Genomic DNA, 18,488 nt, shown 5'->3' with positions numbered 1-18,488 from the left:
TTTGTCGTCAAGCCACACCCCGAGATTTCTAACTTCGGCAACGGGGGTGGGAACAGGGCCCAATTCAGATGGCCACCATTGATCTCCCCAGAGTCCACCTTCCCTACCAAAAATAATGACCTCGGTCTTAGAGGCATTAAGTTGTAGTCGGTTGTTCGCCATCCAGCCTGCCACAGCTTTAAGGGCTGACTGAAAGGTAGGGGCATCCATATTGGAATCACCATTAAGTGCCACCGCCAACTGCGTGTCATCGCCGTATGACGCCATGGTGAGACCAAAACTATGGACTACCTCCGCCAGTGGCTGAACATACAGATTAAAAAGGGTAGGGCTGAGGGCCGATCCCTGCGGAACACCCTGATGAATGGAGCGAGAGGCCGAGACAAAAGGAGGTGTGGATACTTTGAAGGTTCGATCCGAAAGAAAGGATCCGAAAGAAAGGATCGGAACCACTCAAGTGCTAACTCTCCAACTCTGGCCTCCATGAGACGGTGCAGGAGGATCTGATGGGAAACCGTATCAAAGGCGGCACTTAGATCCAATAGGATCAGTGCCGCCGTCTGACCCTGGTCCAACATCTTCCTAATATGTTCCACCACGACCAAGAGCGCAGTCTCGGTGCTATGGCCCGCACGGAACCCATTCTGGGAATTATCCAGAATATTAGATTCCTGCAGATGAGAAGATAAAATCTGATTAGCATGAGATTCTGCTAATTTAGCTAGCCAGGGAAGAAGGGAAATAGGCCGGTAGTGTTCAGATTTGGTAGGGTCAAGGGCAGGCTTTTTAAGGATAGGGATGACAGTCGCCTGCTTCCATGCCCTGGGAACCGTACCGGTATTAAAGGACAAATCCATCAGACTGTGCATTGCAGGGTAGCAGCACTGGGCGAGTTCCCGAAATTGAGTGGGTCTCATAGGGTCGTCCGGGGAGCCAGATTTGACTTTTGTCGTTAAGGCTTTAAACTCCTCCAGAGTGGGGCTGGGAATGATAAGCAGTGGTTTAGAAACCGTAGAAGCAATGATATTCTCCCTAATAGGGGCCTGAGAGAAAGACCTGTAAATAGCTTCTACCTTTTCCACGAAGAACGAGGCCAAATCCTCACAATGGGCCAACGAGGCTTCGAGAATAGTAGTATTGGTCTTTTTACTAGTAAGATCATTGCATACCCTAAATATGACCTTGGTGAGATTAGTGCTGTTCTTAATCTCCTGAGAGTAGAAGGCAGCCCTAGCTGAGCAAATGGCCCGATGGTAGACACTGGTGCAGGCCCTATAAGCCGACTTAAGGTCAGCATCATATTTTTTGCGCCATGCACGTTCCGCTTTTTTGCAGGAAGATTTGAGCTGTTTAAGGGATTCGTCATACCACGGACTAGAGGGACTTGATCTGGTCTTACTCCACCTGGCTGGTATGAGAGTATCCAGTGATTGGTTTAACCACTCGCAGAAATTGTCATAGCCAAGGGAAACTTCTATAGGGGGTTGAGGATGATGTTTCATCAGGAGCTGATGAAAGTGCTCAAGATCTAGGTTTCGCCAAGGGCGTTTGAGGATGTCAGGAGTATTATTTCTATGGGGAGGAGTAGGAGTGGTGATGTGAGTTTCGATCAGATAATGATCGGTCCAGGCCATGGGTCTAGGTTGGAAGACTGAGATGTTGGTGGTCAGATTCGTCAAAAAAGGATCTAACAAGTGTCCACCTATATGAGTCGGTGATTGTACCAGTTGGCTTAGTTGGAATGCTTCAAGATCCGCCAACAGGCAGTGGACCGAGTTGCTGAGTGGAGCTTCCATGTGCAAATTAAGGTCGCCAATAATCGCAAAATTCACAGTTTTCATAGCTAAAGAGGCGACTGCTTCCGGAAGACTGAGCCGGAAGGCACCCTCAGGACCAGGAGGCCTGTAGATTAATAATCCCGAGAAAGAAAAGTGGGGATTCACAGTGATATTAAAGTGTGCGCTCTCACACCCTGCTATGGTAGTAGGTTTCCAGGCGTCAGTAAGCATGCTTGATTTTGGTCAAGGGCCTGTAGCGCATCATCAACAATATGGAGAATCGCTGTTTCCGTACTGTGCTCTGAATCCTGACTGGCATTCATCTATCAGATCGTGTCTTACGCTGATGACACCCAGCTCTTGTTCACCCAGAACAAGAATGAGATGTTTGATGGGACACGTATCAGAGGCTGTTTAGAAGCAGTCTTTGATTGGTTCAAGAGACACGGCCTGAAATGCAACTCCGATAAATCGGAGCTGCTTTTTTTCGGGTGTGTCTCTGAACCAAACTGGAAAAGTTGGTGGCCCCAGGATCTTTTCCCTCCTATCAATGCTAGCACCAAGGCTAAAAATCTTGGCATCATTGTAGACAATGAGTTGACTTTTGGACCCCAAATAGCCAGTCTCGCAGGGAAATGTTTCGGTATCCTGAGGATGCTCAGGAAATTCCTTCCTTTGATTTCCGTGAACCATCGCAGGGTTATCGTCCAAGCACTGGTAGGGTCACGCATGGACTATGTAAATGCCCTTTATTTAGGCCTTCCTAAATATCTGGTAAGGAGACTCCAGGTTGTGCAAAATTCAGCTGCGCGGGCTATTTATGGTCTTCCTAGACGAGCGAGTGCTTCTAACCTGCTTAAGGAATTGCACTGGCTCCCTATAGCCAAAAGGGTGCTGTTCAAGAGCTTGACTTTAACCTATAAGGCTCTTCATGACTTGGGCCCCAGGTATATTAGAAAGCGTCTTGTTCTTTACAAACCGAGCAGAGCTCTTCGCTCTGCCTCCTTGCTCAAAATGTTCGTTCCATCCATCAAACGCACTCGACAAGGGGGGCGCTCGTTCCACTACCTGGCTCCACGCGCTTGGAATGAACTGCCTTTCGCTCTTAGACAGGCCCCTAGTTTGATGTCCTTTAGAAAGGCATTAAAAACCTGGCTTTTTACTTATGAATTGTGAAGTCTTTTAATCCCAGTTATGTTTCCTTTCCAATAAAGGTCCTCTTCGCCAAAGCGCCGGGACACTCCATTGTGAGTAGCCGTTGCGCTATAGAAGAACCCAATTAACATTAACATCTAGCAAGGAGAACTTGGCGATGTGTTGGCTCAGTTGGTTCTGCACACATTTCTCAATCAGCTTGGCCAGTATAGGGATGTTGGTCACTGGGCGAAAGTTGTTAGGATCTGATGCATCCGCTGTGGGATTTTTGATTATGGGAACTACTTGACCTGTTTTTAGGCAGTCAGGGAGGATCCCTTGTGAAAGTGAAGCATTTATTATTTCGGTCCATATTGGAATCAAAATGTGATTGATTTCTTTTAGGCATTTTGCGGGGAGGGGGTCTTGGTAGTGGTTGTTTGGTTTGATTTCTGAGAGCGTCTTGGCAATCATGTGCTGGTCGTACAGTTCGAATGATTCCCAGATTGCCTTGTTTTTTGCTTTAGTGCATTCCTTTGTAGAGTCGGTATCGTTCGTATACCGTGGTTCGATGGGAAGGTTCACCGCGGCGTTTCTAAGCTCTATTTCGAGTGATTTGGCCTTTTCCGTGAAAAACGTGGAAAATTCATCACAGCTTAGAGGTGTTTTTGAGTTTTCTTGCACTGATTTGGCTAGTTTGTTTGATTGCTCCTTTAGGATTTCAAAGAGTTTTCATGGTCTGTTTTTGGCATTGTCCAATTCTGATCTTATAAATTCCTTTTTTGAGTTGATGATCTTTTTATTATATTGGTTCCTAATTTTTCTGAGGGCTTTCAGTTCAGGGGATGACGGGTGTTGTCTCCATTTTCTTTCGGCCATTCTCAATTTACGTCTTTCTTCGTTTAGTGCTTCATTAAACCACGGGTTTTTAGTCTTCTCTGCGATTCTTTTCAATTTTAATGGCATGGTGTTATTGACGATATTTTCGACAGCTGCTATGTAGTGATCCGTCAGGTCGTTAACGTTCTCCAGGTTGTTGGGTGGCCTTAAGTCTCTTTCGCAGCTTTCGACCAGTCGCTCCATATTTGCTTCTTTTGTGTCTCGAGTCCATTTTTTGGACTTAAAAGGTTGCCTGGTCCTGCCTTTTCCCACTGTGGGTATCACAAATGTTATGGCGTGATGATCAGACCAGTCACATGGAGTTATGGAGCGGATTGTTGTATCTTTGTTTCTTGAAATAATCCAGTCTAACGTCGCTCCTTTTGAGTGTGTGGGTTGTGTGCACGCTTGTGTGAGGTTTAGTTCAATGAGGAAACCTTTAAGCGTGTTGACCAGTTTGTCATTGCAGTCCTCCCAGTGAAGGTTGAAATCGCCTAGAAATATGTTATTGGCTTCGTTGTTAGAGTTGGCTGTTATGATCTCCATTAACTCTTCTGTAAACTTTGCGTTATCTCCTGGTGGGTGGTAGAATGTATGCAAGTTGCATCGTTGAATGTTAGTTGATCCTTTATTAAGACCTAGATACTCACAGGATTCCAGAGGGTCGGCTTGAATTTGTTTGACCTCTATGTCTGATCGATGAATGCAGGCTATCCCTCCCCCTAGCTTTCTGTGTCTATCAAGTCTCAAAATGTTAAATTGCGGTGGAACTAAGAGATCCATGATTGGGGATGAAGATTCCGTAAGCCATGTTTCTGTAAGGACTGCCAGGTCAATGTCCTTGTTGATGATGAGGTCCGCTATGTCCGATGCATGTTTGGTTGCCGATCGACAGTTGAGTAGTAGAGAAGTCAGAGGTTTTTCTTTGTTACTAGGGTTCGCATTTTCGGCTTCGTTTGGTGTTAGCTGTATGTGCTGTAAGTTGTGGGGGTTGGATGTTCTATCATTTTTTCTCGATATTCTGTTAGTCTAGTGGTATTGTTTTGATTCTTTCCTCTCCCTTGTGGTCCGGTAGTTCATATGTTCGGATTAAGGCCAGAGTGTCCTCTTTTGATAATGATTTTGTCCTGTCTGGTCGGTTGTCTCTATGTTTTAACGGCATGTCCGTCTCGTTACTCATTCTTTGTGAACAATGTACAAGGTTTTGGATATGCGTGACTTTAGAGTGAATGTTCGCCATCATCTCTTCAATTTTCTCATCTCTTCAATTTTCTCAATCGCCTGTAAGGTATTAATAGTGGCTTGTGCTAGCTTGCTCACTAGTTTCTGAAGCTTATTAATATCTTTCTTGTTCTGATGTGATTTCTTAGGGATGACAAATCTGTTTATCCGCTTTGCTCTTCTCCTTTTTGGATCAGTTCTTAGTTCCGCTGCCATTTTCTTTCTCTCCTCATTTTTATTGTCGGTTCCGTATCTATTGGAGATGTCGTCGGTGCTAGATAAGTTCTGAGTTGCTAGGATTGTGTTTGTGGGTGAAGGTCTGCACGTCGCTGGAATTGTACTAGCGAGAAGTATAGGAAGGTTGATGGTGTTAGATAAGTTCTGTGTTGCTGGGAGTTCGTTTGTGGGTGAAGGTCTGTATGACGCTGGTATTGTGCTCGAGAGGGTATAGGATATAGGAGGGCTGATGTCTTCTGTCTCATCCAATTCCTGGTTGTCAAAGGGTACTACACTCGGTGCGATGTATGCTCTACGGAGTGGATTGACTTCGTCTTCAGTGTGTCTTTGGTGGTGAGGGCTGTCCAGTTGTCAGTCGTTGGCTTCAGGGGATCGGAGGTGGCTGATGAGGGCTCAGTGTTTTGGTTGTCTTCGTCGAAGTTGTCGTAAATGGTCTTGATTTTGAGGTGGAAGAAGGTGCTGAGTTTGTTGCAGAGGTCTTGTGAGGGAGGGATGTCAGTAGACTTGCTGGTGGATTGGGCAAACTCCTTGATGATGCTGAAAAGTTCTTTGCTGTTGTGGGCATGTGTGGAGATTCTGTCTTCAATTGCTTTTTTTCTTGTTTTTCTGATGAGTTGGTAGTGGGCGTTGGTGGCGGCTCTGAAGTCGTTGTGGGCCTCTGTGAATTTGGAGTTCCTCCAAGCCTTTTTGAGGCGGTGGCACGTGCGTCTGAACTCTCAAAGTTCGGTGGTAAACCATCTTGGCGTGAGTGTTGTTGTTTTTCTTGAGGGGGAGTTATGGTGTTGGCGCTGTCTGAGATCCATCTGTGCAGATTTCGGGCTGCGGTGTTGGCATCGTCTTCTGCGATGGTTGGGGTGGAGTTACTGAGTGAGAAGGTGAGCTGGTCATCGGTGATTTTGGTCCAGTTCCTTCGTGGGAGCATGTGCTGGTGTCTCTGGATGGTGGGTATTCTGAAGCTGAAGTGGACGCATCGGTGGTCAGTCCGTGGGACTTCGGTGGTGTGGCTGAAAGTGATGGAATTCCCTGTTGTGAAGAGGGGGACGAGGGTGTGTCTGTGGAAGTGTTTCTGTATATGGTTGGGTCAATATCTCAGTGCAGCTCCTTTACATGTTGCAATACTTTGTAGATATGGAAAGGATGGCATCAGAAGCTCTTCAGTAACAGTTCATTTTGCTGCCTTCTTTAGATTCAGAAGAAAAGTGGACTTCACCATTATTCTCGCAAATATTAAACAAATAATTCAATGCAGGCCTTTTTTAGGGTGTACCCCCTGTGAGGAGCCATGGGAGTTAAATACATTGCTTGGTATATTAATGCTTCTTGCCTTTGAACATATCCACCTGGCTCATACATTTCATGGAAGACTGAGCTGTTGCTACCACCCACTTCAGCTTCAAGTGTTAACGAGTTGCAAGCATTCATCATAAAAAAATACAATATCATTGATTTATGAAAGACGGTCATTGTCATTTTATGCACTAACCTAAAATTCATGCCCGTGTCCCATCGGACTGTGACTTATATGAACCTGTTATTTTGCATTCTTTTTTCCCCTCCAATCCATACATATCAGAAGAAATATCTTGGCATTCGCTGATGTCCGCAGATGCAGTTTGTTTTGAGAACCCAGACAGAGGCGTTCATTGTTCACAAAGGAAATTGCTTGTCGACTGTCAATTTGTATCCCTTTTTGTCATACTTAAGCAAAGTGCCCATTTCAAGTAGAAGCAAGGGCTAATTGCGCAAGGGGCATGACCGTGACAGCCATGCATACTTTCACCAAGCACTACTGTATGGATGTTAATGCAGCAGCTGACTCTTCAACAGTTTAAGCAGTTCTGCACAACTAGTTTCAGTACGGGTGACCTGCTTTCCACCTTATTAAAATTCTATGCACTGTTTGTTGTTCTCATTCAGGTATGTGAATCTTTGAACAATCCAATTCTGGAGAAAGAAATTAGTTCGCTGCAACTCAAATTCTCCTGCGTTGTCCTTCATAGTTGTACACACGTCCCTCCCTGGTCAGAGGCTCACTTTCTATTATGAATATCAGTCACTCAGACATCTGAGCTTTAGTAGCCTTTAGGGAAGTAGAGAGATCATCGGTTCCACCACTTTGGTTGAAGTTTGGGTTGTGTCAAATGAAGTGGATGTGCTACCAAACAAATTCTATTATTGGGCCTTTGGCCATTTTAATACTGGCTATTTAAAGTCACTGGGGATTTCCAGCCTGGCAATAGGGAATGAGCCACTCTTGTGTACGTACCTATGAAAGATACTAACACTGGAGTTGCAGGCAAGTAACTAGTTTCTTATGTATGTGTTTGAATATGATAATTGTGAATAAGTAATTGAACCTTGAGTTTGATCTGTGTCTACTGGAGAATAAGAAAATTGTCAATCACCCCTGTGTTTAACTCTACAGGTGTCATCAGTTCCCTTTGCAATGGCTAAGTTGTGCACTCGGAGTATCTTTTCGAGGGTATAAAGTTTTAGCCTAAGAGGGAGAAAGACTGATATTAACTCCATCGGCTCTCGTTCCTAGCTGCCAGTGACTGCTGGTTAACACCCCTGGGAAACCGATCAAGTGTTTAAATTTAGTGGGATAAATGGGGCCGTTTTCAGTGTAACGGCTGCACCATGTCCCACCAAAAGAAAACTCTGCATGTACCTAAAAGCAATTCTTTGTCAATCCTATATCCTGATAACCATAGGGAGGCTTGGGTCCAGTATGCTGGTCCCATCACTGTCACATTCCCCCCCGCCCCCCCTGCACCCCCTCGCACCACCACAACCCTGTTAGTTATGCTATTGCCGTCACTTCAGTGTAAATTATTGGTTGTATTAGCTGAAAATATCATTAGACATTTTAATTTTTCTTTTTCATTTTCCTGAATAAAGTTACATCTCTCTCTAATATATTATGGTGTTGCCAAAAGAGTATTCTGTAGTGGCAAATGATGATCCTCTCAATTGTATTAAACATTAAATCTGTAAATTATAAATGTTCATTCTTTTAAACCTATTCATGTTAATTGAAATATTACAGTATATACTTCTAAAAAGAATAGTATTTTATAGTACATATCCTTTTACAGAAATCTGTAATTAAACCTTTTGAAACTGGCGCATTTTGTTAGAGGCTGTTGTGGGATCACTCTGCTGATTATTTTTGCGGTGTGACAGTCAGATTGTTACTGGTGACCTCTGCATCCGTGAGTGTGTTGTGAATTGATGCTTATTTCCTTTGCTATCCACATGGCTCTTCAAAAATACATTCTTAATACATCGTATATCATGTGATCTATGCTATATGTTCATTGGAGTGTTGGGATAGTTTAAGTTGTGGCATTTTGCTTCTCCAGTTGTGGGAAAGCCTAAACGTTGTGATGCAGTTGGTTTTCACCCAGGAGAATTTAAATATGGACGATGCAGAATAAGAGTCTTTAATGGAATTTTCAACTTCGAAACCCTAATGAAGATTTCTTGGTTGAGCAGTAATTTTGCAGATTGCAGTCGACTGCAAAAGAAGCAGGTAGTAAATTGTAGTGTTTTATTCTGAGCGGCTTGTCAGCAAGAAATAAGGCAGTCCCAAATATTTCACGTCTGTTGAACAGTTGATTAGACATCTGTGAGTCAGTCATGCTATTGGTGATAGTTTGTTGGCAGCTTCCATGAATTTGTCAAATCCACTTCGTATCTGAGCGTTACTACAGTTACATTCTTCGAATTTAGCACAAAGACTACTGCGTATGCATAACAACCAATTAAGATCATGGGCAGTGAATGGCCTCTATCCTAATTACAAAATCGGCAGGCAGCCATAAACCTAACGTGTATTTGTAAAGTGCACGCACACCCAAGGGGATCTTGGTGCAGAATAACAGATGTCAGGCAGGTGTTTCGGCCTCCTTAAAACACTTAGGAGTTTTCTCCCTCTCCTTCCTAGGTCTGCCAAAGAGACGGTCATTCGGGCATTAGTCCTGTCTCGATTAGATTATGCTAATGCCCTGTATATTGGCATCCCTGGATATTCTATGAATAGTCTTCAGGAGACTCAGAACGCGGCCGCTAGGCTGCTCTTGGGAATCGCTAAGAGGAGTAATGTGCGTGCTCATCTCCTCGCCCTCCACTGGCTTCCCATGGCAGAGAAGGTCAAATTTAAATCGCTGGTGATTGCTCATCGTGCACTCTACGCTCACGGGCCCACCTATTTACAGAAACGGTTCTCGTTTTATGTCCCGCTGAGACAACTGCGATCTTCTGCCCTTCTGTTAGCTAGGGTGCCTCGCTTCTCCCGCCACAAACTGGGTGGCCGCTCTCTTGTTGTTAAGGCTACCCAGACTTGGAATGCACTCCCATTTGCTTTGTGCAATACTCAGGACCCGCTAGCATTTAAGAAACTATTAAAACCTCATCTGTACCCGTAATTGCTGGTTGCTCAGTCAGAGACTCCTCTTGTTTCCGCGCTGGGACACTCCTCGGAGTAGCTATTGCACGTTATAAAAGGATTTAACATAACATATTGTTTCCCAACTCAATGGTACTCATTGAACATGTTCAGGAAGACCCTCAAGGACTGGCGCTTTGACTAAACAGATCTGCAGGCCCCTCCCCCTCAGTGCCTTGAGACCCACACAGGTGAGTAGTGTGCTTACAATTCCCTTGATTGATTGATTGATTTTATCGACTTTGAAGGATGAAGAGGCTGAGGGACCCGCTGAGATTTGAACCTGTAACCATGAGGTTGAACACGGGCCCGTACAGTGGGTGCATTGAATCTACTAAGCCACCAGACCTGGCATTGAAGCTGATCTGAAGATTTCTATGTTTGCTGTAATCTAGTTAAAAAGGACAAACCTTTCTCAAATCTTTTAATTTGCATGACAAGGAAAGAAAATCTGAAAAGTATTTTTATACATTTTATGATCTATTCTTTGTATTCGAGTTAAATAAAAGACTTGCATGTTTCTAGCAGGAAAAAATTCAAAATAAAAACTTGGTATTTTTTTAAAGGCAGCATGTTTAAGTCCAACTCCATTTTTCAAGAACTAGGCTTTTTTCTTCAAAGATGGTATTAAATAAGCAAGCCAGTTGGAAGTGATGCCTTACGATGTGGGTCTCTCTTCATAGTGCCGGACAAACAGAAACCCAGAGCTGGCTTACTGGGTCTCGATCAAAGGTTAATTGCTCAGAATTCCAAAGCAAGATTAAGCTCTTCTCTAGGCAGAACCGGCAATCTGCACACTTCGAATCTCTGACAGGATTCTGGTTCAACAGGGGCTGAATGTGGATTCTGTTAGTCCTCCCAGAGACTGCATAAACTGTAAAAGAAAGGTAACCAGGTCTACCGTCCTTAAAAGCATCTTTTAGAGAAACCATTTTGTGCTGCAATTACTGAGTCCATCTGGAGGGTACCACCCCCACGTAACCTTTGCAATTTAAAACAACCTACAACACATCCATGGCATGTCGCCGATCAACCACATATACATATGGGAAAAGGGCTTCTTCCAGTCAATTGGTATTTAATGCAGAGGATTCGTAGATTCCTGAACCAGATGTTCAAGTAAAAGGCCTGTGACTCCCTCTAATAGCTGCAAAGACCCGTCCATGACCCAAATGCCTGTGTAGCCTCCTTCAGGGTGGATTAGGGTACTCTTTGGGCACGCATCCAGATGAGAAGAGCCTTCTGGTTTGATTCATAAGCCACACTAAAAGCATGCAGCTCCCTTTCTGTAGTCACAGATGTTGCAGAGTGGTGTGTCAGAGTAGTTGGGCTTAATATATGTATTACAAGTTTTTCGTCATATATTGGAGGTACAATATGTTTTACAATTTCAGTAGCTCTAAATATAGAAGCATGGCTTTGGAGTCCGGTAAATTCGCATTCATAAGCAGAGGTGCACAGTCTCAAAACAATTAACTATTCAGAAAACCCAAACTGCAACTAACAAAGGCCCACAACGCCCTGTGTTGGGTTGAATTAGCTGTTTCTATGGTTTTGTCCCTCTTTCCTCTTAGTATGGGCCTCATGTGTACTGCTATAGACCTAAGCGGAAGCCAGCAAACACTCACCCCTTCCCCAGTCCTGTATTTCCTTTTTAGATCTTGCGTGGCGTAGGCTGCGCACATGCGCAGTCTCGCTCGCGAGATTTAATGACTGAGTAGCGAGGGTTACCCCGCCCCTCTTCTCCATTGGCTGGCCTCCTAAACGGCGGCCAGCCATTTGAGAAGAGGTCTCAGTGTCGTCATTCTCTCCATCTAAGCCCCATCCTTTTCGAATTGGAGGGGGCGTGTTTTTTAGGTTTGTTCTACCCTCTTCTCCATTGGCTGGAATGGTAAACAAGCATTGGAAATGCAATCGGGCTTGGATTTATTTGAGTTTGAGCTAATGGCATTGTAAATGGCAATGTCTTTTCGCCATGTGTTATGGAGTGTGTGCATGTGGTGTGTAGTGGAATTATGTGGGTTAGATTGGAATTGTAGCAATGGTGGCATGCTGTGCTTTACATGAATTTGTTTAAAAGTAAAGTGTACCATATAGAGATTGCTACAATAGTTAATTGTGGATGCGTTAACAATTGATGCGTGCACTGATGGCTGGTGGTGTGTGTGACTGCCTGTAGAAATTGTGCACTGATGGCTGGTGGTGTGTGTGCTTGGTAAAAGACTGCACTGCCGGCTGGAGGTGTGTGTGCCTGGTGGAAGGGTGCACTGACGGCTGGTGGGTGTGTGGTTGGTAAAAGCGTGCACAGATGGCTGATGGTGTGTGTGTTTGGTGAAAGCGTGCACTGACGGTTGCTGGTGAGTGCGCCTTGTAAAAGTATGCACTGACGGCTGGTGTTGTACGCCTGGTGGTGTTTGTGGTTCGTGAAAGCGTGCATTGATGGCTGGTGGTGTTTGGCCCTGGTGAAAGCGTGCACTGACGGCTGGTGGTGTGTTGTTGTGTGTGTAGTGGTGAGCGTGTGGTGGTGAGTCTGTGGGAGTGAGTGTGTGGTAGTGAGTGTGTTACACCAATGTGGCGCACTGGTGCCACTGCACCTGCTGCAGCAATGGTAGCTACGCCACACTGGTGCCACTGTACCTGCTGCAACAATGATAGCTACACCACACTGGTGCCACTGCACCTGCTGCAGCAATGGTACCTACGCCACACTGGTGCCACTGCACCTACTGCAGCAATGGTACCTACACCACACTGGTGCCACTGCACCTGCTGAACAATGGTACCTACACCGCACTGTTGCACCTGCTACGCCACACTGGTGCCACTGCACCTGCTGCACTAATGATAGCTATACCACACTGGTGCCACTGCACCTGCTCCACTAATGATAACTATACCACACTAGTGCCACTGCACCTGCTGCACAATGGTAGCTACGCTACACTGGTGCCACTGCACCTGCTCCAGTAATGATAGCTATACCACACTGGTGCCAGTGCTGGTACCACTCCACCGGCTCCACCAAAGATACTTACACCACACTGGTACCACTGCACCTGCTGCACAATGGTAGCAATGCCACAGTGGTGCCACTGCACCTCCTGCACAAGGGTAGCTATGCCACACTGGTGCAACAGCACCTGCTGCACAATTGTAGCTATGCCACACTGGTGCCACTGCACCTGCTGCACAATGGTAGCTACGCCACACTGGTGGTACTACACCTGCTGCGCAATCATAGCTAAGTAACACTGATAACACCTCACCTGCTCCACTAATGGTAACCGCCACACACTGGTGCCACTGCACCTGCTGCACAATCATAGCTAAGCAACACTACCACTGCACCAGCTCCACCAATGGTAGCTACCACTCACCGGTACCACTGCACATGCTGCACCAATGATGGCTACGCCACACTGGTGCCACTGCACCTGCTGCACAATCATAGCTAAGTAACACTGATAACACTACACCTGCTACACAACGCCATCTACCACACACTGGTGCCACTGCACCTGCTGCACAATCATAGCTAAGCAACTGCTCCACCTATGGTAGCTACCACACACTGGTACCACTGCACCTGCTGCACTAAACTGGTACCACAGCACCTGCTCCACCAATGGTAGCTACGCCTACGCCACACTGGTACCACTGCACCTGCTCCACCAAATATACTTACACCACACCGGTACCACTGCACCTGCTGCACCAATGATAGCTACGCCACACTGGTGCCACTGCACCTGCTGCACAATCATAGCTAAGTAACACTGATAACACTGCACCTGCTACACAACGGCAGCTACCACACACTGGTGCCACTGCACCTGCTGCACAATCATAGCTAAGCTACACTACCACTGCACCTGCTCCACCAATGGTAGCTACCACACACTGGTACCACTGCACCTGCTGCACTAAACTGGTACCACAGCACCTGCTCCACCAATGGTAGCTACGCCTACGCCACACTGGTAACACTGCATCTGCTCCACCAAAGATACTTACACCACACTGGTGGCACTGCACCTGCTGCACAATGGTAGCTATGCCACAGTGGTGCCACTGCACCTCCTGCACAAGGGTAGCTATGCCACACTAGTACAACTGCACCTGCTGCACAAGTTTAGCTATGCATGCACAATCATGGCTAAGCAACACTACCACTGCATCTGCTCCACCAATAGTAGCTACCACACACTGGTACCACTGCACCTGCTGCACTAAACTGGTACCACAGCACCTGCTCCACCAATGGTAGCTACGCCTACGCCACACTGGTAACACTGCACCTGCTCCACCAAAGATACTTACACCACACTGGTGCCACTGCACCTGCTGCACAATGAAAGCTATGCCACAGTGGTGCCACTGCACCTCCTGCACAAGGGTAGCTATGCCACACTGGTGCAACTGCACCTGCTGCACAAGTGTAGCTATGCCACACTGGTGCCACTGCAGCTGCTCACCAAAGATACTTACACCACACTGGTGCCACTGCACCTGCTGCACAATGGTAGCTATGCCACAGTGGTGCCACTGCACCTCCTGCACAAGGATAGCTATGCCACACTGGTGCAACTGCACCTGCTGCACAAGTGTAGCTATGCCACACTGGTGCCACTGCATCTGCTGCACAAGTGTAGCTATGCCACACTGGTGCCACTGCACCTACTGCACAATGGTAGCTACGCCACACTGGTGGTACTACACCTGCTGCGCAATCATAGCTAAGTAACACTGATAACACTGCACCTGCTCCACGAATGGTAACTACGCCACACTGGTGTCACTGCACCTGCTGCACAACTGAAGCCACCGTCTATATAAACACAGCTGTAGTCAGTAAAGAAAACCAGATCTGCATGAAAAGATGAAACGCGAGTAATGTCTTTGGTAGAAGGAGAACACAGAACAAGCACGAACGTGCGCCACTCACTGCAGACTGGTGAACGCGCCCAGAACATCTGGATTCCATTACCCGGCCCCCTGACAGCTCCTAATTGAATTTTATAACACTCCTGTGCGCATAACCACACAAAATATGGCGGAAGTGGCCAAAATGAATAACATATGGCCTATTGCGTGAAGGCTACTAGAAAGACAGCACCGCGAAGACCAATTACCATGCAGATTGGAAAATAAACTACTGAAAAATCTCGCGCACTGAGGAATTTTTCCTGCACGATTCAGAACCCCTTAACAATAGGAGCTCGGAGCTCCGCCAACCTGCTGACGCAGTGGTGACGTAGGCCGAGCCCTAAAAACAAGTCAAAAACACACCCGTTGTTTACATTCCAGCCAATGGAAAAGAGGGGAGAAAGAAAAACACGCCCCCTAGTCTGAAAAGAACGGTGCACTAAATCCTGAGGACGGGGGAGGAGATGGGAAGAACAGTAACAATGAGTGTTTTCACTTGAAGGCACACCTCGAGTTTTTTGCCCTGGTCGGCTTACTTGAATAACCCCTTAACAACATTTGCAACGCACTATTTCCTGGTCTCTGGGGGCGGGGGAGACAGAAACCTCAATTGAGAAGAACCGCGTCACCCTCTGTGCCAAAGTGCATTCCTCTGCCTGTTGAGGCCTGTGCTGGATCCGCGCGCCTCTGCTGAGGTCAGCCGTCGGGGAGGCAGAGAGGCCCGGCCCACCCTGCAGGTGCGGGAGGAATGTCGTGCAGCCATGTAACGGCACCTGTAACGTGCAGCTCGCAGGCCCCTCACACCGCGAGCTCAACGCCCTCCCTACAGGCCGACGCCTATGCAGTGGGTTTCAGTCAGTGACGTTTACAGACGCCCCACTTTGCGTGAGGTGTACACGCGCCGCCTCCAACCTGTCCGCGAGGTCTGGTGCCCCTCACAACGGCCCGCCCGTCGGCGTTTAGGAGAGCGAGGCTATACTCGAGCTCTTGTGAGGTCGAGACCTTGGGCCTGCTGCCTTTTCACGGCCTAGCCCATCAGACAATGTATTTATTTATTTTTAAATGTAACCGGCAAACTAATTGTCAAAACTGATTCCTAACAGATTTTCATTTATATCACCAACCAAACAAATCCCGCACTCAGTAAAGTAGGTAATTTACTCAAAGCTAAAGTTATGATGGCTAAATCGTAACTACTAATTACATACACCCCGAGCATTCTCATTACAGCTTTAACCAGAATTATCCATGGATACTCCTAGCAGGGGCGTCATGCTGCCACTGCAGTGCAAGGGTTCCTCCATTTCATGGGGCTGGGCTCATGCCTTCCAAGGCCTGTGACGGACACCTGGGCGATGTGGGAGTATCCGTCCCCTCTCCACATTCTGTATGGGGCCACTGATTCAGAGAGCGCGACCCCTTCCCCGAGATCTCATTATGGAGCAGGTATCCGGCCTCCGACCTGAGCACAATAAACCCCTGCGGGAGGGGCTTCCTCTCACTGAATAAGGCTTCTGGTTGCACAATAGTAGTCCTGTGACCCTCCCCCCCTGCCTGCAAATCCTCCCCTCCCCGCTCCATACTGCAGGCTCACATCCTCTCTCGGGGCACAAGAACCCCTGCCCGTGTCTAGGGATGGAGACCCGCAATTGCCAGGCCAAAGACTGTGACCTCTAGGCCGTTCATCCAGACCCGAGTTCTTCAAGCTCCCTCTGGATTCCTCGGGCTTTCACGGGCTCTGTCAAGGGCAAAATATCACTGCCGAGGGTGGGGTCTTTATCCGTCCCTGGAAACTTTAAGAGAAGGATGGCGACGGAGTCAAATGTCAGGCAAAGCGGAAGTGACATTGCATCATTTGGGCAGACCTCTTGACCCACCCATAATCTTGTACCAGTCTCCTCTTCATGCAAAGGAACTATGGGATGTAGCGGATGTTCTGGAAAGCAAGCAAGTTCCTTAACTCGCACCCTCTACACTCCTGTCGGGGCCTTCAAGACAGCTGAGACCAGGTGAAGAAAGAGCAGTGTGTGGCTCTGTGTGTGGCTCTGTGTGTGGCTCTGTGTGTGGCTCTGTGTGTGTGTGTGTGTTTGTGTGTACTGTGTGTGGCTCTGTGTGTGTGTGTGTGGCTCTGTGTGTGTGGCTCTGTGTGTGTGGCTCTGTGTGTGTGGCTCTGTGTGTGTGGCTCTGTGTGTGGCTCTGTGTGTGGCTCTGTGTGTGGCTCTGCGTGTGTGTGGCTGTGTGTGTGTGTGTGTGTGTGCACAAATGCAATAGGTGTCGCATTTGCGAGAGATTAAGCTATTGGCATTGTAAATGACAATGCCATTTATTTATCTGTTTTCAAAACCAACACATAAATAAAGTTTGTCATTTACAATGCCAATAGCTCCAACTTTTAAAAAAGGCGAGACCGTTGCATTGTAAATGCTTGTTGCATGAGTAACTGAGATCCTGGACCTGAATGCGGCTTCAAGCTTGTGAAAAGTGAGAGGAGCAAGTTTAAACCGAGCTGTAGGAGCTCTTTGGTGCCACCATGTAAGACCCTCGAGACCTTGCTATACTGCTGAACAAATCTGTGCTGTATTCCATTATTTATCGCTCCGAATGCAGCTGGTCATTTCAGAAGATTTTCGCCCCTCTCAGATTTCTGCAGTAAATGGAAACATGCCTGGCTACAGTGCTTCGGGTGCACTAACAGTCAGCTGTACCACAGTCCTGTTGCCACCGCCAACAACAGTACCACTACCAGTTCCACACCACCACTAAAAGCCCTGCCAGAGGTTGTCTTGTTCAATGTTTTATTGTATGGCAACTTCATTCTGAAAGTCTGTGTTTGCATATGGTGTCGTATTTAACCCAGACCTGTTGGCATTGCCAGTGTTTGTTTTCAGATGAAGCTTGTGCTTGCACCAAACCGGAAGACATTAGCTGTGACGCGATTTAATGGCTCTAATGTTTCGCTCCCTTGTCAGGTGAAATAAGCAAACTACTGCTGAAAACGCGATGTCTCGAAGGAAGTCTGAAAGTAGAGTCCCTCCAGGTTTCCTGTCCACCACTATCCGTACTCCAATCAAGACTGAAAACTTTCAGAACACGTACACAGTTTCTGATAAGGAATTAGGAAGGTAAGAAATATTGCTGCCAGGAGGAGTATATATGACACTGCAGTGAAAATTCCAATGCTAAACTTAGGCCTCCGCCCGCCCACCCAATTCAGTGGATTTTCATTTATTTATTAATTTGCTGATTAAGTTGCTCCGTACAAATTGAGGGAGTGAAAAATTATGTAAATAATCAGCAGCAACATTCAGGTGATCTAGGAAATTCTAAACACCACACGATAATGGCGTATGGTTTTTAAAGTCTTCTGAATGTTTAGGCAGCAGTGTAGGCTTGCAGTTCACAGATCTCAATTGTGATTTTGCTAGTATTTTATAGTTCACTGCCTCGTACCAAGAAATAACTTTACTTTACTTGGCTTGCGTTGCCTTTGATTCTTCTAGTTGGAACCATATTTATTTCTGAATGTTGGCAGGTGTAATTCTGAGGTAATTTACTGGTAAAACAGGAAAACATTAAAACAGTGGTAGTTTCTTGCGGTGACACTGTGGCTTTTGTTTAGGGATAGCTCTGTGGATTATGGGATAACTTCTCACTGTTTCTTTGATATGAAATTACGAACACTTCGCCTAACATGCTCCAGTGAATGCATTAGTGTAGTTCAGAAGTGCTGAGTGATGGGTTCTGGGTACAGAAAGAATAGGGCAGTGTGCCACCGAGTAGTGAAAGTTTGACTATACTAAAAAAAATGCACTTGGCAAAACTTGCTCTTTTGCCTACTAAGGGCGACGTACTTTGAGACTTTC

At 46.5% G+C, this 18,488-nt stretch overlaps 1 protein-coding gene across 1 annotated transcript in view; it reads left to right on the top strand.

Moving 5' to 3' along the window:
* STK17B (serine/threonine kinase 17b) overlaps positions 1–18,488 on the top strand; it is a 189,972-nt gene that overhangs the window by 26,714 nt on the left and 144,770 nt on the right. The window contains exon 2 of the mRNA XM_078680419.1: positions 17,595–17,747. Within this exon, the coding sequence (XP_078536545.1) occupies positions 17,626–17,747 (122 nt within the window). The 5' untranslated portion in view covers positions 17,595–17,625. The remainder of the gene's footprint in view (positions 1–17,594; positions 17,748–18,488) is intronic.

This window comes from Lissotriton helveticus, chromosome 3_1 (assembly GCF_964261635.1).
Source record: "Lissotriton helveticus chromosome 3_1, aLisHel1.1, whole genome shotgun sequence".
Lineage (NCBI taxonomy): Eukaryota > Metazoa > Chordata > Amphibia > Caudata > Salamandridae > Lissotriton > Lissotriton helveticus.
This window is presented reverse-complemented; position numbering and strand designations above follow the sequence as displayed.